Here is a 24,562-nt window from a genome sequence, read left to right on the forward strand (position 1 = left end):
GCGGTTAGGAGCTATAGTGAGCTTTGATTGGTCAATCAAAAGACGAGTATTTGCATAAAGTCCCGATTTTCCCAATCTAAATCCGGCCCTCTTCACACTTCTTCACCTGTGTTTGCATCGCCCCACTTCGCTTCTCATTGCTTTTCTTTCATTGAAAATGAATGGCTTCCGTTGTTTCTTCGCCCAACATTGTCCCCAGTTGACACCGGCCCTTAGCCCAACTTCAACTTTACTTGCATTCCTCCGGGCTGTCATCTCAATTACACTCTGACTAAGTGGTGATATAGAAACAGATAGTAGACCAATCCTGATGTTCTCTTAGTTTATTAGGCTACAGATTTGTTTAAATATGAATTTTACAGAGTGGTGCACGGTGTGGTGTCAAGCCACATAGATCTCAACACATTTATTCATGGGCAATAGGATAGGCTACTCATTATATTATGCCAAACTATGACTTTGGCATAACGCCCAGTTGTGCAAAAATGGGAAACTAGGTGAAAGACCAGCACTGTACGTACAATCACTTGCATTGTCATCGTTACAATATTTTCATTTTTTTTAGACACACCTTATGGTGCTTTCAAGACAACTGTGAACTCGGAAATAACCGAGGTCAAAATCATAATTTAACCTTTATTTAACTAGGCAAGTCAGTTAAGAACAAAATCGTATTTACAATGATGGAGCTCTACAAAATCGGAGCTAAACAAAGATGCCCGAGTTTCCAACTTGGAATCCCGAGTTGAATGACCATTCAAAAGATGTTCCTAGTTGGAGCTAGTTTTTCCCCCCAGTTCCCAGTTGTTTTGAACGCGGCAGTAATGTAGCGGGTAAGTAGATTTTATGCCTACTGGTTTGAGGGAGGAGGGAAAGATTGCTGAGTCACAATGACGCGTCCCCCCGTTGTGGTTTAAGTAATTGACAACGTCATAGATGTACAGATTGCTATAACATATAATGTAGTTAGCTGATGTGTAAAATATCTCTCCGGGCGTTGTAAGATCTGTCAGACAAAGCATAGGAAACGTCTGAGCGGACAAACGCGCCCACAGTCACACGTGTTCAGTCACTGTGAGTGTGAAGAGTACAAGGAAGGAAATTTTGTTCACTCGGTGTTGCACACTGAAACAGAGGATTCTTGGCTAGTCGAGTCAATTGACCGGTCCTCACTATATAGAAGTGATTCCATCAAGGAAAATATATTTAGGTGTAGGTGCTGAATTAGATCGGTATTGCTGGGGGGACAACCTTGGCATTATTATTGGCGCTTGGGACATTGTGTCAGCGGGTAATTTTAATAGCTTGCTAGCTCGCTAGATAACAAGAGATGTGTGAAGGCCTCCCTTGTTGGCTAGCTAATAAGTATCCACCGTTACAGTTAAAATAGCAAGACCATTGTTGGTTTGGTTCAAATTCTGTTTTGTTGACAGTAGCTACGTCGCTGAACTTGGATAACACGTTAGCGGAGCAACAATTATAGATAGCTAAACAAAATAGCAAACGCCAGTCTCGCTGTCGGTGCCGAACTCTTGCGATATGGGCTTGCTGTCAAAAGGGTCACCGCTCAACTGGGAAGAAACCAAAAAGTATGCAGACCATGTTCGGAAACATGGCATCGTTCAGTTTCTCAACATCTATAACAAGGTGAAAGAACGACAGAAAGATGTGTTATTATGGGGCGATGAGGTAAGGGTGTCGAATTGCTTAACCTTTGCATAACATGCTTTTAAAAAAAAACTTTTGCATAACACATTTTTTTTACATGTGATCCACACAAATGGCATTGTCAGTTAGTCTGCTCTATCACCAGTTAAGTGAAGTTGTAACTGTTGCCAACTTCGGTTGTGCAGATGAAAGACTAACCGAATTGCAGCAAAGTGTAACAAGTGTTTTAGGCTACATCATGTCGTCAGGATAGTAGTGCATGCAGTACAAGTAGTTGTAGCGAATGCTTAGATGTTTATACTCCGTCCATAAACAATGAACCCGTTCAAAGCATCTGACCATTACATAACTGTTTTAGATCTAGACAACTTGAATCAGTAACTGATGTGTTATTCAGTTACTTAGGCCATTCAACCGTTTATATTGTTGCTAGGAGCGGCAGGTAGCCGAGCGGTTATAACGTTGTGCCGGTAATCGAAAGGTGGCTGGTTTGAATACCTGCTATGTGCTCTTGAGAAAGGCACTTAACCCGAATTTGCTCCAGATGAACCACACAAGTGTGGCTGACCCCGTAAAACAACAACCTATCAATTCGCTGTATGTGAAATATTTTATTTAAAAAAACATTTCTTATCTATACAATTGTTTACATTTCATGAGAACCGATGCATACTTAATACAAACGTGTTAAAAATGTCTAATCGAAAAATGGTTTGGTAAGTAAATGTCTAAAACTGAATAAATTTACTTATTTATCATAACATGGTTTGCACCTATTGAGACATTTTATTTTTGAGAGATTTCTTATCTAAGCTTTATATGCTACTAAACATGTTCAAAGGTTGTCCCTTAACATGCATCTGGCATGTAGATAGGTTGTTTTAAAAAAGTCGCACATACATAGCATCTAGATGTAGTCAATGTGATTTCTGTCTGTACTGCCTTCAGTGTGCCTCAATTTCATGTGGAATGTTGTTGTTACAGATTAATCCCTCTTTCAGACAGGGGGATTACAGGGTAGTAGAGTCAAAGTCAAGGAAACATAATTGATGAATTGGAATGGATGTGATGGCGCCCGTTTTGATCTTGGGAAGTATGGATCAAGGCTTTGGGTCTACACAGTGACGCACATTGGAAAGAAAGGTGGTGTTTGGAGACATGGTCTGCACCATTCTGGTCTAATGAACAAGCTTCATGGCTGATAATCTTGCATTGTCATTGGAGAATAGAAAAAAACTGTTTTGCGATTTAGGCCACACCATCCTATTGATGTTGAATGCCTCTGTGGTGTCTTCTTGTCTCATATGTCAACATGTGCAGTAGGCCTAACTGATTTCAACATGAAAGGCATTGAATTTGCACACTGTTTTTATGGTTCGAAATACAAACTTATGTAAAAAAATATATATATATGCATGTGTTTTTTTTTGCACTTTTAGGTGGAATACATGTTGATAGAAATGGATGAGAAAAATGGAAAGGTTCGTCTTGTTCTCAATGGTGGGGAGGTTTTGGAAACCCTTCAAGACAAAGGAGAAAAGACCAACCCCAAGTAAGTCATCTTTAAATCTGTTTAGAAAATGACCAGGTTGTGTGTGAAATTGGCTGCTATGTAATCGGCCTTTCTTATGCAAACTCATTTGGGTGGTTTACACAGCTTCTGTCGCTCAATAAGGCAGTGTTCCATTAGCCTGTTCTGCAACTTTTGAATTAAAAAAAATGCAATAAAGTGGCACTTCCCTCATGGCTCATGCAAAAGCTCCTTTACAAGTTTGCAACTTCAGCATGAGTTTTACATGTTTTGTTTTCTTGAACTACTACCTTACAAATTACACTGGTATTCAACCTGCCGCTCTACCCTGGGCTACTAAATTTCTTTAACATGGGTTAAAAAGCCTTCATCTCTATTTGATGTGAATGTTTTTGTACAAGCCTCACTGTAGTAGTCTGCTTGCTAACTGTCCATGACGTGCTGAACCTGTGAAGCTGACTTAACCCAGGGGAATTGTAACTATAGCTGTAGCATTCCTCATTACTGCCTCTCTGTCGCACATATTGAAGAGCACGCCCCTGTAGCACAAATGCATTGCCCACAGCATTTTCCATCCGCTGAGATAGTGGCTCACATCTGATTAAAAAAACATGTTTACTTTAATGTGAAAGATTGGCATAATACAATCGACTCTGTCGGACAGAGACCTTGTTTTGTTAGACAACATTATTCAATGGCTTCTAAAAATGGAAGTTTGCTTATTAAAATATATAATGCATTGTTTTTCCTGGTAGCCATCCTACCCTTTGGAGGCCAGAGTATGGCAGCTACATGATCGAAGGGACTCCGGGGCAGCCCTATGGTGGGACAATGTCAGAGTTCAACACAGTGGAGGACAACATGGGGAAGCGAAGGAGAGAGGCCTCATCTGTGCTGAATAAGAATGAAACGCTTGCCACCATCACGTCATTCCCAAGGTAGTTAACTACCTATCGTCACTCACTAAATCACTTGAAACGGTTAGATTTTATTTATAGTACCTTAACATTAATGTTATTCTTGTAACATTGGTTTTAGGTTAGGCTGCCCAGGCTTCACACAGCCAGAATACAAGCCAACACCTGTTGAAAAGGGAGTGTCAAAATCACTGTTCTTCCCAGATGAAGCCATAAACCAACACCCAAGATTCAGGTAGGCTTGAATAACATATATTCGATTATGGGTGTTCCCAGGTATCGAACCCACTATCCTAGCGTTGCAAGCACCATGCTCTACCAACTGTTCTATAGAGGTTGCTATGGTATTAAGTTTGTCACAGGTATTTGCACTATTTTGTGTCACTGCATGATATGTGACATTTGAGCTCTTTATTTGCATCCCATTTAACAAAGTATGTTGTGAATGTTTTTTCAGCACCCTGACCAGAAACATTCGTCACAGAAGAGGAGAGAAGGTGGTGATCAACGTACCCAGTAAGTCTAAATCAGAACAGATCTTCACCATTTGCACTCAATAATTACACCTTTCAGTCAAATACATTTAGTCATTTTATTTTCAGTGGTCAAATTTAGGCCACATTTACAATTTAGTAATTTAACAGATGCTCTTATCCAGAGCGACTTACAGGAGCAATTTGGATTAAGGGCCTTGTTCAAGGGGACCTAGTCTGCTCGAGGATTTGAACAAGTGACCTTTCGGTTACTAGCCCAATGCTTTTAACCGCTAGGCTACCCATCGCCCAAAATGTGGCGCAACATTTTTTTATTAGTTGAAACGACTTGCTTATCAGTATCTACTTTTCTTTGTGCTTCTTTCTCCTTGTTAGTCTTTAAAGACAAATGCACCCCATCTCCATTTGTGGAGAAGTTTCCGGAAGACGATGGGGAGGCTGCCAGGGCAGCTCTACCTGATCACATCTACATGGATGCCATGGGATTTGGAATGGGCAACTGCTGTCTTCAGGTATACTGAACACATTATAGAACTATAACCCTGGTATACTTATGTTAATTTACTAGACTAGAGAATATTTTTGGAGTCATGGACATGTTTTATATAAGCAGGTTGAGTAATCTCTAAATTAACTTGACCCTTTTTCATAATGTTTTTCCAGGTGACATTCCAAGCTTGCAGCATTGAAGAGGCGAGGTACCTTTATGACCAACTAGCAACATTCTGCCCTATAATGGTAAGATTTTCTTAGAAAACGTACAGGAAAAAGTATTAATTGTGTGCCTTTTCTGTGGTGGAAACTGGAACGCTAACTGCTGATCTGTTTATAGATGGCTCTCAGTGCTGCTTCGCCGTTCTACAGAGGCTATGTGTCAGACATTGATTGTCGCTGGGGAGTTATTTCTGCCTCGGTAGATGACAGGACCGGGGAAGAGAGGGGGCTGGAGGTGAGCAGATGAATCAGGAAAAACTGGCTCCAAATTAAAGAAACATGACTCAGCCAAACCAGGCCCACTCGCTTGTTGCTAGTTGCTTCAGCGGGTTGAATGGAAGACTCCGATAGTGTCAGGCTCAGACAGGCATTATTAATTTCTCTGTTGATTTCCTGGTGTTCAATTATGTTAGCCAGAACAGGTTCAGTTATTTGTCTGCTTTGTTCCTTGAAATGTCAAGAGGTTTTTCAGACTTCTCTTTCAATGTGCATGGAAATGTGTTTTCTTTGCAGCCTTTGAAAACCAACAAATTTCGAATCTTGAAATCCAGATATGATTCAATCGACAGCTACCTCTCCAGCTGTGGCGATAGGTACAATGACATAGATCTGACAATAGACGAGGAGATCAACAAACAGCTGCTGGATGCAGGTAAAGAACTTTGTAACAATGACGTGAGTATTAGATTCTAGATGGTGTATAGAAATAATAAAATATGATGAAGGATAAGTAACTGGTGAAAAAGACTCCAGATGAAATGTGAAATTTTACTTTTTAATATATTTTTCAAGCAATGAAACTGCAATGAAACTGTACAATAACAATGTGTTTATTCGTATTTTAATCATTAAACCTTCTATAGAGAAGTGATCAAAATCTGTGTTTGTAGGGATCGACAAACTGCTGGCCCAACACATAGCTCATCTCTTCATTCGGGATCCGCTCTCACTATTTGAAGAGAACATTTACTTGGATGATGAAAACGAGTCTGATCACTTTGAGGTAAAAATGATACCCACCCAATACTGACTTATAGTGACTACATGACTGTTTGTGACTAGACCAATATCTGTGATTTTATAAGGAGGCATTTTAGTTGATATAATCACATTTGTCTGTCTTGTAGAATCTGCAGTCAACCAACTGGCAGACAATGAGGTTCAAACCTCCTCCTCCAAACTCGGACATCGGATGGCGAGTTGAGTTCCGTCCCATGGAGGTAACATAAGCCCTGCAATCTTGTGTGTTAATAGAGTTGTATGTCATTTGGATATTTACCTGAAATACACATTGTTTTAAGTAAATATTGTTTCAAGTAAATACTTGCAAAAAGGATTTACATGTACTGTGTCTTAACCAGTTTTGTACAATGTTTGTAGTGTAGAAATACTGAGTGCCTGTTTTCGTTTGTTCCAGGTGCAACTTACCGATTTTGAAAACTCTGCATTCGTTGTTTTCATCGTCCTGCTCACCAGGGTTATACTGTCCTATAAACTGGACTTTCTCATCCCCTTGTCAAAGGTGAGATCAGCTGTTCTTCTGATGTACTTTTAATTAGCTGAATTTTAGGAAATTCTAGTGCATGTAGGGTAATGATATACCATTTATGCATTCTGTTTTCTATCAAAAGGTTGACGAAAACATGAAAGTTGCCCAGAAAAGAAATGCAGTCCAAGAGGGCATGTTTTACTTCCGGAAGGACATCTATAAAGGTGAGAGGATACAAGTCAGATTCCAGTGTTTTGAAACCTGGTCGGGGAGCGTTTTGGCAAAATGCCTGAACAGGTTGATGCTAAAGCTTCTCTTGTGTCCTCCCATAGGCTGCAACCCTGCCCTCGATAGCTCCTCATCGGCTGCCCAGAATGGCTTGGACAGTGAGGGTGACAATGAGTACACACTGATGAGCATTGACACAATCATCAATGGAAAGGTGCTTATTAAAGATGCGGTATAAAGGTTTTGAATAATTTCAGCCAGTAGTACAAAGTCACCCATTTTGTATGGTATGTCACGTCCTGGGGGGGAAAAAGCATATCATATGATGTGTTACGAATTCCAATTTGTACAATTTGTTATTAATTTGTAAGTGGTTAAGATCATGTTCAATCTCTTTTAATAATATCATTAAATATATATTTCTATTGCACTCTTTACTTTAAACCATAAGTTGTTGTTTCTTATCATTTAGGAAGGAATTTTTCAAGGGTTGATACCAATCCTCAACTGCTACCTAGAAAACATGGAGGTGGATGTTGATACAAGATGCACCATCCTGAACTACCTGAAGCTCATCAAGAGACGTGCCTCCGGTATATTTAGCAAATGAACACTGACAATTTGACTCTGGATTGGGTAACAGGGTTTTGTGAGGTATTGTTGTGGGCTTTCCACATCATTGGTGGAGATTAGCAAAAGCATGCGGCATTCCAGTAGTAGAAGGCACATGTTGCTCCCTGACACTGTCAACAAGGTTTTGATAACGCTTTGGCTGCATTGAGACAGGCAGCCCAATGCTGAACTTTTTTTTCCTTCACTAATGGATCCTTTGAAACATCAGGTCTTTTCACATCAGATCTTTTTCAGAGCAAATCTGATTGCTCAAATTACCAATTTGGTGGAAAAAAAAGTGTAGAATTGGGCTGCCTGTCTAAACGCAGCCTTAGTGCTTTACAGTGTTGAATCTGAACTCAAGTCACATTAACAATTTAATGTACAGGGTTATAAATGCCAAACATACATAAACAAGTGTATCTTAATTATCAACAGAAAAAATAAACATGATGTTTTCTCACATTGTTCTTGTTGCTGATGTAGGTGAACTGATGACCATGGCTAAATGGATGAGGGAGTTTGTGGACAAGCACCCCCAATACAAGCAAGACAGTGTCATAACTGACAGAATCAACTACGACCTACTCCGCAAGTGTGACAGCATCACAAAAGGAGAGGAGCGATGCCCAGAACTTATTGGTGACCCAGTCAATCGGGGCAAATGAACTTACTGTCACAGCTGTAATCAATTAATTAATGTGTTGTCCATCATTGATATTCATTAGCATGAAAAAGACCAAATATCTGTCTGGACAAAGTGGTCCAAACAAATTCAGTTTTAATGGAGAATATAGTGTGCATTGCGATGGTCAAGCGGGTGTATTGCATTTGTATATACAGTATCAGATTTGTACAATTCGAAAATTATTTTAATAAGTGAAATTCAATCGGATGTGTGATAGCAATTGGATATGTAATTTGATATCCTGTGTTCATGCTAACAAAGTCTGAGTGTGAAATTATGTAAATGCAGCAAACAAAGTTGTAGACTAGATTAATTTTAATCTTTAAGTCTACTGTAAATACTGAACTTTGATCTGCTCTACAAACATTTAACAAGGGTTATTTCATTTACGAATATGGTATATCTGCATTATCTGTCAAATGATTTGGCCTTTTAATGTGAGAAGTGTCAAATGAAAGTGTTTGATTTGCTGTGATCTAGTAAAATCTTAAACTATTAAAGGAGTCTTGCATTGAAGTGAATGCGAACGTTTGAAAAGAATGTTATGTCTCAATCAATAAATCTGTGTACAGCACTGACTAAGCATAGTATTTTGCTTGGTTACATGGTTCTATGTTATGCTCTTCAACCGATTGTTGCCTGCAAGACTAGCATCACTACTCTGGATGGTTCTGACTTAGAATATGTGGACAACTACAAATACCTAGGTGTATGGTTAGACTAAACTCTCCAGACTCACATTAAGCATCTCCAAAATTAAATCTAGAATTGGCTTCTTATTTTGTAACAAAGCCTCCTTCACTCGTGCTGCCAAACATACCCTCGTAAAACTGACTATCCCACTGTTCCTTGACTTTGGAAATGTCATTTACAAAATAGCCTCCAACACTCTACTCAGGAAACTGGATGTTGTCTATCAGTGTCATCCATTTTGCCACCAAAGCCCCATATACTACCCACCACTGCGACCTGTATGCTCTCATTGGCTGGCCCTCACTACATATTCGTCGCCAAACTGGTCACCCCCAAAGCCAACACTTCCTTTGGCTGCCAATGACTAGAACAAATTGCAAAAATCACTGAAGCTGGAGTCATATCTCCCTCTCTAACTTTAAGCATCAGCTGTCAGAGCAGCTTACAGATCACTGTACTTGTACGCAGCCAATCTGTAAATAGTACACTTAACTACCTCATCCCCATATTGTTATTTACCTTCTTGCTCTTTTGCACCCCAGTATCTCGACTTGCACATCTATCACTCCAGTGTTAATGCTACATTTGAATTATTTCACCTCTGGCATATTTGTTGCCTTTACCTCCCTACTCTTCTACATTTGCACACACTGTACATAGATTCTTCTATTGTGTTATTGACTGTACATTTGTTTAACTCTGTGTTGTTTGTGTTGCACTACCTTGCTTTATCTTGGCCAGGTCGCAGTTGTAAATGAGAACTTGTTCTCAACTGGCCTACCTGGTTAAATGAAGGTGAAAAAAAAAAATAATAATCTCTGGATAATATGCTCAATGTGGAGTGAGACCTTTAGTCCACTAGAGGCTGCCGGTGACTTAAAAACAAAACACAACAGACCAAGGTAGCTTCTGTCAGGCGCAAGACATCAGCACACATACAGCCCACATTCTTCTCTCCAGGTCTACTCAGAAATGAGACATGCAGCACACTCAAAATATAGGAGTTGACTATGTTCTTTGTTTAACATATCCTGGGGGTTGTCCGAGGTATCAGCCTCATTCAGCCATGTAATGTGGCCAAGTGGACAAAATGGGAAAGGAAAGTTGGACAGTTCTTCAACTGATATGTGTCTTCCGCATTTAACCCTAACCCTAACCCTAACCCTCTGAATCAGAGAGGTGTGGGGATCGACTTATTAATCAACATCCACGTCTTTGGCGCACGGGGAACAGAGAGTTAACTTCCTTGCTCTGGGGCAAAACGACAGATTTTCACCTTGTCAGCTTGGGAATTCGATCCAGCAACCTTTCGGTTACTGGCCCAACGCTCCAACCGCCTGCTGCCCCATTATGGAGATGTGTTCATGTGGAGCTTTATGCCAATCTTTTCAACGTAAACCTCTTTGATGATAGATTAACATATAAAGGATGGATGCATTAACAATAGAGTCCATTTACATCAGGGGTGGAAAACACATTCCATGGAGGGCCTAGTGTCTGCGGGTTTTCCTTTTTCCTTTCAACCTGGTGGGGGCAGTTCCTTACTAATTAGTGACCATCAATTCAAATCAAGTACAAGAGTGGAGCATGAACCTGCAGACACTCAGCCCTCCATGGAATACATTTGACAGCTGGTGATTTACATAGTACCTCCAAGGGAACCTCACGTACATGACAAATCAGTGCGAATGTAAAGAACTGATGGTGTTCCAAGCTCTAAAAATGTAGGCCTACACTTGGTTAGTGTCAAAAATGCCAACCTATTAATTGGATTAGTCTTGTTCAGCAAGTCATCCTAGCATAGTGCCAATGTTCAACTTTATCACCATCTGACCAAGGCCATATTTTTCCTTGCCAAAATGTTCAAAGATGCTGACATGTATTGTAAGGCAAGCAGTTCAAACTGTTTTCAGGCATTGAAGTCTCCACCGAGTAGGCTAGCTAGGCTATGGTTTGTTGCAGCAATTGGACAGTTGTACATTTGACGTGTATAAGCCATATATATAAAACATGCAGTTTGAAAAGAAAAATGTATTTCTGTTTAGTTGCCTACACTCCATAGAGTTTTACCTTCTGCCTCACTCTAAGACAACACATACCGCGATGTGGTGATACTGATGGATTGCTGAGACTGGATGTTTGTTTACATAGTAGGTTAGGAGAATTAACATGGCAGGTTAAGATAATTAATGTAGCAGGTTGGGAGAATGAGGTTAAGGTTAGCAAAAGGGTTAGGGTTAGGCCTACCTAAAATGCCATGTTGTCAACAACTCTTATCCCCGACGCGACAACTAGATGGCGCTGTACTAGTATCCGCAACCGTACAGACCATCCGTCTCAAAAGTCCATCAGTATCATAACACAGGTTACTGAGCTCTGCTCTGTGTAGCCATGTGAGTGATGCAGTGATTTGATTGGTCTCCACTGACGAGAAATGAATGGGGTGACATCGGTTTGCTAACTGATTTATTAACTGGTTGTGAGTAATGCACTGATTTGATTGGTCTCTCCACTGATGCGAAATGAATGGGGTGACATCCGCTTGCTTACCGACTTGCTATCTGGGACGCGTTCAGCAGGGTTGGAGGTTTTGGAACGTTCAGATAGAAATAGGCTAAAATATAGCTCAAACATGCCTCTCTGGCGTATATAAGGAATCACATCGGCTCTAGTCATGGCATTTATATCTGCAACGTTCGAGAACGTTTGGCAACTGAACATGGCCTAGGTTGAAGTTATACACGTGCCGCGTTCAACCAGTTAGCAAGTCAGAAATTCCCGTGAACGCAGCATTGGGGCATAGGCTATTGGGCACGTTTTCTTGTCACTTGTTCTAAATCCAGCATGTCACCTATACTATAGGCTACGAATAAAACCTCACGAGTAACCTTGTCTCGACTACAATGTACATCCCGGGTGTCTGTAGCCCAGGCAAAATGTAAAAGAGCGCACAAATATTATTAAGCACATTGGCTAAAAGAGAATAGCTCTTTGGCATATGTAAATGCGCAGTTGTGCATTTAAAACTTGCCTCTACAACCAAGATTTTCACTACTCAGCAAACCATGCAGTTTATTATGCTACAGATTAAATCATGCTAAACTTTACAGGATGGAGACACTGCACGGTGATGAGTTTGATGCTCATTTCAAATAAATGATGATCAATGCTTGACCGCTCTATAATAACCAGCACTGTATCTACACGCTGTTGGCTAGAGCGCACATGACAAGACCAGAGTAGGCACATTTGCTATTTAATGCAACAGTTTTTGTCACAAAACAATCGGTAGAGTTCAAAATGCTATAAACACATTGAATTTAAGAGAAACGGTACATGTTGTGTGCACTATGTCATCACGCACTGATTTTTATTTGCAACAAGTCGGTTTGGTGGAAAAACAATTGGTAGGAAAATGCCCATATTTTGTTTATGCCGGTTGTAAAATATTCACATGAAAATCTGTCGCCAATGGAATGGAAACCTAGTTTAAGTGGGACGCCAACATCAGCAAACGGTCAAATCACATTCTGTGTGATGATCACTGCCAATGAGGTAGGCCATTCGGGTGTCTGATAGCCAATTATCTACCATCTGAAGATGATAGCCTAATAGCTAGATCTCGTCACTTATGACGCTCAGGACAATTTGCCATATAGACTGAGTTCTTGTGTTTCTCCCGCTGCTTCCACTGACCGACGAGGCTGCACGTTTGTGCTTTGGGACCTGGGCAGGCAAGATTACGCATCCTCCAGAGGTACGTTTTATGAGCTAGAATGTGGTTGGAAATAAGATAGTCTTATTTTTTTATTTTTTTTTTAGTTGTGGAAATGCTATAACAGTATTAAGCATACATAATTGATATACTTGATAGCAGTATATTTGATCTACTTTTAGCAGCGATTTCATACTAGTTCATGTCTCGCTAGCTAGATCATGTATGTAGGCTATGTAAAACAATTGATCCTGAATCGGTGACCTCTGTGACGCGAACGATTGCGATTGTTGTTTGCGATGTGTGTGCGATAAGAGTTGGGCTAATGATTTAGACATGATACTTTTCGCTAAAGACATAATTATAATATAGGATTTGTCTACAAGACTAAACTTGGACAGTAGCCTAGTGTAGCCTGCATCCTGATCCAGCACAGCAGCCATGAGCTATCTAACTTTCCTGCTATATATAATAAATTGTAGCGCTATTTGGCTATGATGCTCTCTCTCTCTCTTTTTTTTTCAGTTTTTATTAGAAAACTTTAACGACATGTTTATGTGCTGGTTAGATCTGATCAAAGGACACTATTTTAAGACAAGTCAGTTATAACTACAAGTCATCACTCACAATAAAGAGAGAAGTAATTGACCTCTATTGACCCAGAAATGATCTGGGTCAATAGAATAATGTAAATGTTTATGTTTGTATTTCTGTGCGTGATTTTATTTAGCCCCCCAAGTTTCTGAGCCAAAAAAAAATATAGATATTGTGAGTGATGACTTGTAATAATATATATATTTTTAAATTATTTTATTGTTGGACATAAAAGACTGTAAAAACACCAGCAAATCAGATCCAAGTGATTTTAATTTTGGAAATATTATATCCGTTAGGGCTCCTTGCGGTCAATTTACAGTTGGCAAATTATTTGCAATTATGTTTTCCGACCCCCTGTCCATCCGCTCAAGAACAAATCGTCCCCCGGCTGAATCTAGTTGATCCCTTACCTAAGTGGTAGTAGTTTACCATACATTTCAGTCTATCAGAGTGTATAATGTAACTATGGCTCTGGTGATAAGCTGCAATGTGTGACTGTAGGTACTCTCTCATCTGTCTATTCAGGTTAGAAATGGAGGCTTTTAATCATAAACTTAACACGTACATAGACTCATGGATGGGTCCCAGAGGTAAGTGTTATTACTGTTGCATTACTGTAGATTAAATTACAGTATAATAATTATCATATGAATAAATGCTTAGTTATGGACTATTGACATAAAATGATTTATCACCATATATCTCCTCACAAAATGTTTGCCTTATGTGTTAATACATGGTCTTCCAGTGGAATGCACCAGATTTTTTTGCATCTCCATGATTCTAGCATAACCTTTCCAGGAGTTAAACAAACATGCTTCGGTAGTCACTGCCAATTCTCACTCAAACTGTGTTGTGTTCTCTTGCCCTCTCCAAGCAATATGCCTGCCCTGCAGTGTAGCTACAGATGTAGGATCTTAATTTGATCAGTTTTCTGTTGCTGATGAGCTTTGTGATTTACAGAATTTCACTGAAAACCCACACTAACACACGGTTATATAAACACTATTGCACTTTTCATGAAGCCTACTTATGGCCAGCTAATAGCCTAACCACCGATCAAGCAACATTATATACTAAATCTTGAAATCCTGTTAATGCAGGATTATTTTGCTGTGAACAACATAGGTCAAATTAAGATCCTACATCTGTGCCCCTCTCTACGCTCAGTGCTATCGCACTGGTTCAGGGGATACAGTAAATATGGGAATAAGGTTCCGAAAAAAAGGGAACATTCTACTGTATGTTGTAATACCAGGCTGTTGTCTGTCTATGTATTTCAGATGAACGGGTACAGGGATGGCTGCTGCTAGACAACTACCCTCCAACCTTTGCACTAACACTCATGTACTTGCTGATCGTATGGCTGGGGCCCAAGTACATGAGACACAGACAGCCGGTGTCTTGCCAGGGCCTCCTGGTGCTCTACAATCTGGCCCTCACTCTATTATCTTTCTATATGTTCTATGAGGTAGGCAGGCTGCACCTGAAGGTGGTGTTGGTATCATCGCAGTGCAACACTGCTGGCAGATGAGGGGAAGTGCGAGGATCGGGTGACTGCTAGAAGTGGCTAAAGGACTCTGTGAGGATGAGGGAAACTGTGATCTTTGATTCGGATTAGACACAAATGGCGTCTTGCACTGATGCCACCCCGGGACACAGTGCTGTGGGGGAGTGAGTGGGGCACAGCTGGTCTCTGACAGGATCGTTGTTAACACAAACAAATCTCTCACCCAACCTCAACACAACCCTCAATTGTTTTCTGAAAACCTGCTACTATTATTAGAATGTTTGAATTTGCAACGTCTAATTCTGAAACTGTTGACAGTATATACTGATGAACTGTCTGTATCCTCAGTGGATATCTAGGCTAGTAGTTGATAGCATTATCCCTAATTATTGTATAGCGTAATGAGACTGGAGAGAGAGTGAGCTGCCAATGCTTTCTGTAGTGTAATCAGTTGTGGTAGTAAATATGTCAACATAGTGTAATATATATATATATATATATATATATATATATATATATATATATATATATATATATATATAGTGTAATATGACATTATCTAAATGTCATGAGCTAGTTATACGGATCCCGAGGGACAAAGTCTTCTCCACACACCTGTAAGTCTAAAGTCTTGTCTGTTCTCACCACCCTGGCCAAATGGGCTCAATTCGGTCTGCATTGCATAACCCCTCAAAAGATTGGCTGTGCCCATGCTGTGTAAATCATTAAACTCGCCCGTTCTGACTCTACCCCTGCTTTGGGGTGAACTTTTAGCCCTCGTAAATCAATGCCACACGATTCCAATTGAAGTACAAAGCAGTTGCTTGCTGTTATCCCATGTATATAAATTGCATTTTAAAAATGTTATTGGTGTGGGTTGATTTAACATGTGTTTTAAATAGCCACACTGAAGAGCAAAATAATCAAGGGCATAGGCCTGGGGTTTGTAGGTTCCTGAAGTTACTGTGGGATGCAAGCTGGCCACAATAAAGGCTTTAGGTTTAGAAACAGATCCTGAGCTCACTCTGCCTTTTAGATAGGCAATTATCGATTGGAATGCGCTGGATCTTAAGCTAATTAAAACAGGTTTTTCTGCAGGAAACTGCGTCTTCGCTAATATCACGAATCAGCCCTGTTCCGCCCAAATCTATATGGACATTTGGATCTTGTGACACTTTGTTTTGAGCTACATAATATGAATAAAGACGATTTAGTAGTAGTGTATTAGTAATAAATAGTGCATTATAACTTAAGGGACATAGCCCAGCCTGCAGCATATTGTTGTTGATAATCGTGCTGTTAAAACACAGTAAAAATGTCAATGCAGCAGCACATTTAAAACAACAAAAGGCATGACAATGACAGTAGTATTGTTGAATGATTAGACACTCTCTCTGTAGAGACTTTTGGGTTGTTTTTCAATGAGTCCTCTGCATGTTTCGGGATTACCCAGTTCAGTGGCGCACCACATCTGCCAATCCCAGGCCTGTCCTTGTTCTGCTTTCATCCCCATGGGCACATGCAGGGCAGTCACTCTCCTGGTGCCACAATCATCGGATAATGACACTGTATGTCTCGAAGTCATCAACGTAATTAGATCCCTGCTTTGCACTGCTTTTTTTACCATCCTGTTCTGGAATGGGTCCTGTCTCGAGCCAAATGCACTAAAATCCTGTGGGAAAGCTTAATATTCCTCAGAACCATGTTTTTTTCAGTAGAACATAACCAGGGGGGCAATTCTGACCATGGGTTCTGCTCTGAGTTTGATGTCATATTGAGCACAAAACACTTGAGGCTGAACCTGAATCTTGTTATGTCTTTAGATGCTTTACATTTAACTCCTTGTTTTTGTCAGTTATTCAAGGCAGTGGTGGATAAAGGCAGAGCTATTTCCATAGCTATCCCAAATTAGATGAAACGTGTGAACAAGGGCTCTATTTAAAAACGGTGACATCACTGGCCTGCTCAATAACAAACAAATACAGGGACCCAATGTTGCAGTGGCAACAAAAATAATAATGATATTATCGCCGGTTAAGGAGGCTAAATGGAGAGGACAGACTCTGGGATATAATATTGTCCACTACTTCCACTCCTGCAGCAAGTATGTGAAGCTAGCATCCTAAATGCCAATGTAAACAGTTTTACAATCAGCTTTTGGGTGGGAGAAAGCAAATTGATGTTGCAGGTGATTTAAAATTTGGATCTTGTGACACTTGCAGTACAATAATGATATACATTTGATATTACAAGGGTAGTGCAGTATTTGGGTGATTCAAGTTGTTTGAAGATGTCAAAGACATGGCAGTCTGTGTTTCTACATCACCTTGTGGTCTGTCTCCAGATGGTGTCTGCTGTGTGGCAAGGGGGTTATAACTTCTACTGCCAAGACACACACAGTGCGGGAGAAACAGATACCAAGGTAAGATGGTCTTACTCAATATGTCACCCCTCTGTTCACTTATATAGAATTTTATATAAAACAATCTGTGTTAGGTTCAAAATATGGACTGGAAATGGGGTAACAAATGCATCGTCACCAGACACCAGCTGGACTTCACCCTGTCACTCATTCCCTTTATGATATTTCCAGATCAATATGTACTTTGTTCTCTCCAGCTATTTTTGTCATGGTGGCTACCAATTCTATTGGTACAATGTATGTCAGACAGTACCTGCAAATCCTAACAGATAAGCCACAGAGTCAGACAGCCAGTCTATTTAATCTGTACTGCTGTGTCATCAGTAGTTACTCTCTGTAATGTCCCTTGGGAACATTGAACACTGAGAGGAAACTTGTTCTCACTGAAATGTGCGATTGGATTGCAGTTCTGCTCTGATTAAAACATGTATAAGAGTCCCTGCTGTTGCAGAAGTGAATTAACTTATTTTTCACTTTGTCCTTAATAGATATTTCATAGGCCTGTATGTGCAGATGATCATCTTTGTCTCTCAGAACATGTAACCTTTTTGGTCAAATTATTTGCACTGGCCAGTCCTCATTAGGTAAAATACAAATCTGCCGATGTATGCCTCTCAGGAGGAACATTGAGTATGTCCTTGCAGGAAAGGGAACTACTAGAAAATACATTGGATTGCTTGAAAGCTTGACTCTTCTTCTTATATTTTTTTCTCGTCTCAGATCATAAATGTGCTGTGGTGGTACTACTTCTCCAAGGTCATAGAGTTTATGGACACCTTCTTCTTCATCCTACGGAAGAACAACCATCAGATCACTTTTCTGCACATCTACCACCACGCTAGCATGCTCAACATCTGGTGGTTCGTCATGAACTGGGTGCCCTGTGGTCACTGTGAGTGTTTTAACTCAAAATTCCCTTGCTATCCTCAACACTGTGGCCACTGAGTGTTTTCAAATCAAATCAAATTTTATTGGTCACTTACACATGGTTAGCAGATGTTAATGCGAGTGTAGCGAAATGCTTGTGCTTATAGTTCCGGCAGTGCAGTGATATCTAACAAGTAATCTAACAAATTCACAAGGACTACCTTATACACACAAATGTAAAGGAATGAATAAGAATATGTACATATAAATATATGGATGAGCAATGGCCGTGTGGCATAGGCAAGATGCAGTAGATGGTAAAGAATACAGTACATACAGTTGAAGTCGGAAGTACACTTAGGTTGGAGTCATTAAAACTCGTTTTTCAACCACTCCACAAATTCCTTGTTAACAAATTACAGTTTTGGCAAGTCGGTTAAGACATCTACTTTGTGCATGACACAAGTAATTTTTCCAACAATTGTTTGCAGACACAGTGATTTATAAGTGAAATAATCTATCACAATTTCAGTGGGTCAGAAGTTTACATACACTAAGTTGACTGTGCCTTTAAACAGCTTGGAAAATTCCAGAAAATTATGTCATGGCCTTAGAAGCTTCTGATAAGCTAATTGACATCATTTGAGTCAATTGGAGGTGTACCAGTGGATGTATTTCAAGGCCTACCTTAAAACTCAGTGCCTCCTTGCTTGACATCATGGAAAAATCAAAGGAAATCAGCCAAGACCTCAGAAAAAAATTGTAGACCTCCACAAGTCTGGTTCATCCTTGGGACAAACAATAGTACGCGAGTATAAACACCATGGGACCACGCAGCCGTCATACCGCTCAGGAAGGATGCACGTTCTGCCCCCTAGAGATGAAGGTACTTTTGTGCGAAAAGTGCAAATCAATCCCAGAACAACAGCAAAGGACCTTGTGAAGATGCTGGAGGAAACAGGTACACAAGTATCTGCAGTGGGGAGAAGTTTGCAAGTTTTCCTACTTACAAAGCATGTAGAGGTCTGTAATTTTTATCAACTGTGATAGACGGAATCTAAAACAAAAATCCAGAAAATCACATTGTATGATTTTTAAGTAATTAAACAAAGGAGATGATCGTGGACTTCAGGAAACAGCAGAGGTAGCATCCCCAATCCACATTGACGCCGCCACAGTCGCTGGTGCTCGATGAGACAAGGATATCCCTACCGGCCAAACCCAACGCTAGGCCAATTGTGCGTCGCCCCACGGACCTCCCGGTCTCGGCCTGGCTGCGACAGAGCCTGGGCGCGAACCAAGGGTCTCTGGTGGCACAGCTAGCGCTGCGATGCAGTGCCCTAGACCACTGCGCCACCCGGGAGGCCCTCCTTTGTTTTGTTGACGTTGCGTGAGAGGTTATATTCCTGACACCACACTCCGAGGGCCCTCACCTCCTGCCTGTAGGCCGTCTCGTCGTTGTTGGTAATAAGGACTACCGCTATAGTGTCATCTGCAAACTTGATGATTGAGTTGGAGGCGTGCATGGCCACACGGTCATGGGTGAACAGGGAGTACAGGAGGGGGCTGCGCCGAATACAACAGGCATTTCACCTTACTGTGAAATGCTTACTTACAAGCCCTTAACCAACAATGCAGTTGAATAAATATACTTTTATTTACTAAATAAACTAAAGTTTTTTTTTTTTTTGAATCAAATCAAGAAGTAACACAAGAAAATGACATAACAATAACGAGGCTATATACAGGTGGTACCGGTACTGAGCCACAGAACCCTCTGGACAAGTTTTTCATGGAACCCAAAAGGGTTTTTACCTGGAACCAATAAGGGCTCTTCAAATGATTATCCTATGGGGACAGTCAAATAACCCTTTTAGGTTCTAGAAAGCACCTTTTTTTCCCCCGAAGAGTGTACTCTATGTTATCTTTTTAAGTAGCTATACAGGTGTTATAGATGACATGTTTGTCTTGAATTGATTCTGTGACTGAGATATTTTCAAATGAATTTGATCCGTTGTTAAATGGTAAAGAAATTAAGTGTGAATTGAACCTACTGCTATTTCAGGACTGCACAGCATGCATTTTTTCAGTGATATACCATACACTCACCTCCTAATTGCTTTACACTGACAGTGTGGCACACTGTGTCCTAGAACAGGACACTGACCTATGTCTTACAGCTCTCTGTGTTTTACAGTGGACTCTCTGAGAATGAACACCTCAGCTGCTTTCTACTGTATGCCATTGACACGGCTATTTCTTACTATTATAAAACAGCAAGAATTGTAATTTTGTATTTCATTGATGTCTCTGACCCTGCTACGGTACTCTAGATGATTCATCCACCCCCTCTCTCCTGTCTCTTCCTCAGCCTACTTTGGTGCCTCCCTCAACAGCTTCATCCATGTCCTGATGTACTCTTACTATGGGCTCTCTGCTGTCCCGGCCATACGGCCCTATCTATGGTGGAAGAGATATATCACACAAGGCCAGCTGGTGAGCCTGCATGTCCCTGTTTCAAACCTCAGAGATGTAATTTCACATCCATAGTTATCAACCATAGTGGAGGCTGCCGAGGGGAGAACGGCTCATAATGTCCAGAACGGAGCAAATGGAACACTGTATTTGATACCATTCCACTCCGGTCATTCCAACAAGCCTGTTCTCCCCAATTAAGGTGCCACCAACCTCCTGTGTCATCCAGTGTATAGCTCAGCCAATCTCAGGGTTTTAGTGAATGTGACAAAGGCCCAAGGAGATGAAACAAAAACATGAACCATTGGTATAGATTGAAAGTGCAATATTTCCCCCATCCATTTAAGGTATTCTGTAGGCCATTGGATCAATGGTATTTATTTATGCATACTGTGTGTGCGTGCATGTGTGCATTGATGTTGACTTAGTTTACAAACAATTAATTACATTTTTGTCTCATTCCTCTATAGATTCAATTCTTTTTGACCATGTCCCAGACCATCTGTGCAGTCATTTGGCCATGTGGTTTCCCCAGAGGCTGGCTGTTTTTCCAAATATTCTATATGGCCTCGCTTATTGCCCTTTTCTCAAACTTCTACATTCAGGTGAGCAAATGTAAAACTCTTGCATTAATTAGACATTATTTCAATTCATTATGGTGTTAAGTATTTTACACTGGTGGTGACGGGGTTAAATAAAACCGTGCATTGTCTACAGTAGTGTTCTTCAGATTTGTGTTGACTTCTTCCCTCTGTTTTTAGACTTACAAGAAACACCGTGTTTCCCAAAAGAAGGCGTATCACCAGAATGGCTCTGTTGATTCCCTGAATGGCCATGCGAATGGGGTGACACCCACGGAAACCATTACACACAGGAAAGTGCGGGCGGACTGAAGCTTGAATAACCTCACAATCCTAACTTTTGTGCATATCTACTATGTATGTAATATTGCTAGGAGCGATGTAGGATTTCTTATGAAGAAATGTATTAGAAGAGCATAGCTAGTTTATTCACAATATAAGAAAAGCCATGTTAATCTGAAAGAGATTCGTTTTGCACACCGCTGTCTGTTACTCTTCATATTGAATCTAAGTTATTTACAGTTAAGTAACAAGGATAGCAGAGGGAGCACAGTACAGAACAGCCCCAGATACCCACTTCCTTTTAATGCTGCACAAGATTTTTGATAATGTCTGGTGGGACATCGCTTTATTAAGCAACCTTGACCCATACAGAAATAACAATGTTTTTCCATGTTTTAATTCACAACATATGCACTTGTCTACATGCTAGATTGTGTCCTGATTGGACAAATCAGGACAAAAATCTATTTTGGGGTTTCCCTTGCATAGAGACAAGGCTGTCGGAGTCAAATGTGTCCACTGAGTAACTTTAGAGAGGTTCACCTTCATCGTTTGCATTGTAAAGTTTAGTTTAAAACCAGTTGCAATAATAGATTTGTCTATTGTCTGTATCAGTCAAACAGGTTTGAAAGGTATTTGTCCGTCAAATGGCACTGATCAGAACAATATTTTATGTGAACAAGAAATACTATAAATTCAGTTTTATTTTAGGTCTTGCTTTAGATAATGCTGTTGTTGTAGCAATAGTTTACATACAAGGACATTTTATGAGAGCCCTAATCTCTTGTGGACAGATGCAGGTAACATAAATCGAGCATCTGACGCAATTGTGCGATTTTAGTTCTGGGTGTCCGTGACTATTCCTCTACAGTAGCAATTTAGTTTCTATCTAATCTTTTCCCAGTTGGAATATTTATTTCCTACTTTATTGCAACACATTATACAACAAAAAGCTAAAATCACACTGATAGTGTCATGGATTGTGTTAAAAATAGATGAAGTGTGTTGAAATAGTTACATGTGTCTACTCAGCCCTCAGAATTCAGCCCCATATGATATTAATGTATGCATACATGACTGTAAATCACTTTGTATAACAGCGTCTGCCAAATGGCTTATTGTTATATGACATATATTCTCATTATCTCTCTGAACCCAAAGTCACCATTTTACTGTTATATGTGCTGAGAATTTCAACCTCATCTCCATGGAATGCGGAAAACAATTAATACAATTATAAACCAAACTTAAACTCTGTATCATATTTAATATAGTTTAAATATATGTGCTGTGTTTTAAACCCATTCCTCCCTCTTACACTAGTGTTTCCCTCATTAGATTGAATCAGGATAAAAGTTACATCAAGCCATGATGTGACTATTGTGTTTTCTCCAAAGCGTTGCCTTAATAGATGTTGCTACCTATATGTTTAACTTGTTCCCTTCGTTATGGAATTGTATTATAGTCCATGTATGCCTTAATTATGAAATACAGGGGCCAAATCGCCAACTTCTGTTGTAGAGATGTGTCTCGCTTTGAAAGCCTTTTAAAGTGCTTATCTATGGCTGGGTTTACACATACGGTCCAATGCAGATTTTTTTCTTCACTAATTGGTCTTTTGACCAATCAGATCAGCTCAGAAGTAGATCTGATGTGAAAAGATCTGATATGATTGGTCAAAAGACCAATTTAAACGCAACCTAAATCAACTGAAGGATGTAATCTACTGTTGAAATGTGGCTGGATGAATGATGTAGTTCTGGGTGTCCTTTGAAATGTGGTCAGATGAATGATGTCATCAACTGTTGTAAATGTGGTCAGATGAATGATGTCATCAACTGTTGAAATGTGGTCAGATGAATGATGTAATCAACTTTTGTAAATGTGGTCAGATGAATTATGTCATCAACTGTTGAAATGTGGTCAGATGAATGCCGTTTTGAGAGAGAAACAGCAGGACACAACATTATTATGTCCTCACAATCTGTGAATAGACTGCAAAATCAGATTTGTATCCACAGTAATCTGTAGAAATGTACTCAGCTTTCTAACAATGCAAGTGAAGCCAGCCTCGAAGCTGTTGCATTTGTAATGTCACTGAGATTGGAATTAATAAAAGCATTCATGCTTCATCTGGATCTCCCATGGTGTATTTCAGGCATCATTCTAGAATCTAGATGGAGCACTCTGATCAAGTCACAGCCATTGCTGCTTCCTCATTAGCATCATCACCCTCAGGACACATTGCAATTATCACTTACACGGATATTCCCTAGCTACAGTATCTCTCGCTTCTTATTAAGCCAGCTATTTTACAGTAAGCTTATTTATATTATAGATATAAATAATTTTAAAGTGTGTGTTCAGTTATGCACCCCATAAGTAATCATTTCACCAATCTCTGATGATTTCTTCCTCTGTTGTATGTTCATTTTCCCTGGTTGGTGAACAAAAGTATTAAATGGGAAAATACTCTGTTTTCAATCCACAGACTTTGATCCATGGGTTATAATCATGACCCTGAAGAGCATGAAAACATGACAGTATTATGACAATGCTTATGAGGACACACCCTAACATGACACCTAGACAACTATCAAAGGTCATGTGAAAGATCAGATTTCACCATTATCATGAGAGGAAAGCTAATTTTAAATTGCATTTTTGCATTCAATTTAGATAAATGTTGCTAAATAGAACCTTCAATACGATAAGGTATTGAACTATGTATTGAACTACGACTATGCAACGCAGCAAGCTTCCAATCATCATATTTTGTAATCCGATACAAATTTAATGTAGAAGATCAAATATTTTTCCTAATCCGTTTCAGCTTTTCAGCCCTGGGTTCCTAGAATATGTAATAGGTGGATTATGTGTGCCTGGGATTTTTTTCTTGTGTTGGGTATGGGGCAATGTTGTATTATGATTGGGGTTGTGTAAGAACTCTATCAGAGTTGTGTTTTGGTTGTTGGTGCACGGATTCCATTTCCTCGATTGTAAAAGCTAGTGAACTCCTGTACCAAAGTAGGCCACATGTTTTCAATGCACCAAGCAGCTACAACCACCGAAAAATGTA

At 40.0% G+C, this 24,562-nt stretch overlaps 2 protein-coding genes across 3 annotated transcripts; both read left to right on the top strand.

Annotated features, from left to right (window-relative positions):
* The first annotated feature begins 721 nt into the window (after positions 1-721).
* On the top strand, positions 722-8,919 carry gclc (glutamate-cysteine ligase, catalytic subunit). Of its 2 annotated transcripts, none has more exons than XM_090213047.1 (16): positions 722-833; positions 3,108-3,220; positions 3,955-4,137; positions 4,238-4,351; positions 4,574-4,632; positions 4,986-5,122; positions 5,274-5,348; positions 5,443-5,559; positions 5,838-5,976; positions 6,215-6,327; positions 6,452-6,544; positions 6,742-6,846; positions 6,956-7,037; positions 7,146-7,255; positions 7,514-7,634; positions 8,140-8,919. In XM_090213047.1, exons 2-16 carry the CDS (start codon positions 3,117-3,119, stop codon positions 8,319-8,321), a joined length of 1,734 nt encoding a protein of 577 aa, XP_090069173.1. In that variant the 5' UTR covers positions 722-833; positions 3,108-3,116; the 3' UTR covers positions 8,322-8,919. The 2 variants fall into 2 exon arrangements, with proteins under 2 accessions (XP_090069173.1, XP_021432168.1); XM_021576493.3 differs by having other exon boundaries at positions 824-1,689.
* A 2,674-nt stretch (positions 8,920-11,593) lies between these two features.
* On the top strand, positions 11,594-23,615 carry elovl5 (ELOVL fatty acid elongase 5). The gene is made up of 8 exons (XM_036956241.2): positions 11,594-12,791; positions 13,872-13,936; positions 14,630-14,817; positions 17,201-17,278; positions 17,999-18,170; positions 20,517-20,641; positions 21,091-21,225; positions 21,382-23,615. Exons 2-8 carry the CDS (start codon positions 13,879-13,881, stop codon positions 21,511-21,513), a joined length of 888 nt encoding a protein of 295 aa, XP_036812136.1. The 5' UTR covers positions 11,594-12,791; positions 13,872-13,878; the 3' UTR covers positions 21,514-23,615.
* The last annotated feature ends 947 nt before the right edge of the window (positions 23,616-24,562 follow it).

Source organism: Oncorhynchus mykiss, chromosome 20 (assembly GCF_057628025.1).
Source record: "Oncorhynchus mykiss isolate SJ-2025 chromosome 20, ASM5762802v1, whole genome shotgun sequence".
NCBI lineage: Eukaryota > Metazoa > Chordata > Actinopteri > Salmoniformes > Salmonidae > Oncorhynchus > Oncorhynchus mykiss.

Bases quoted from the DNA above. Each gene is read 5' to 3' on its own strand.
- elovl5 (XM_036956241.2), top strand. From the start codon at position 13,879: ATGGAGGCTTTTAATCATAAACTTAACACGTACATAGACTCATGGATG. The intron at 17,279-17,998 runs GTAAGATGGTCT...TTCTCGTCTCAG, and splicing joins CGGGAGAAACAGATACCAAG to ATCATAAATGTGCTGTGGTG. The intron at 21,226-21,381 runs GTGAGCAAATGT...CTCTGTTTTTAG, and splicing joins TCTCAAACTTCTACATTCAG to ACTTACAAGAAACACCGTGT.
- gclc (XM_021576493.3), top strand. From the start codon at position 1,540: ATGGGCTTGCTGTCAAAAGGGTCACCGCTCAACTGGGAAGAAACCAAA. The intron at 4,352-4,573 runs GTAGGCTTGAAT...ATGTTTTTTCAG, and splicing joins AACCAACACCCAAGATTCAG to CACCCTGACCAGAAACATTC. The intron at 6,328-6,451 runs GTAAAAATGATA...TCTGTCTTGTAG, and splicing joins ACGAGTCTGATCACTTTGAG to AATCTGCAGTCAACCAACTG.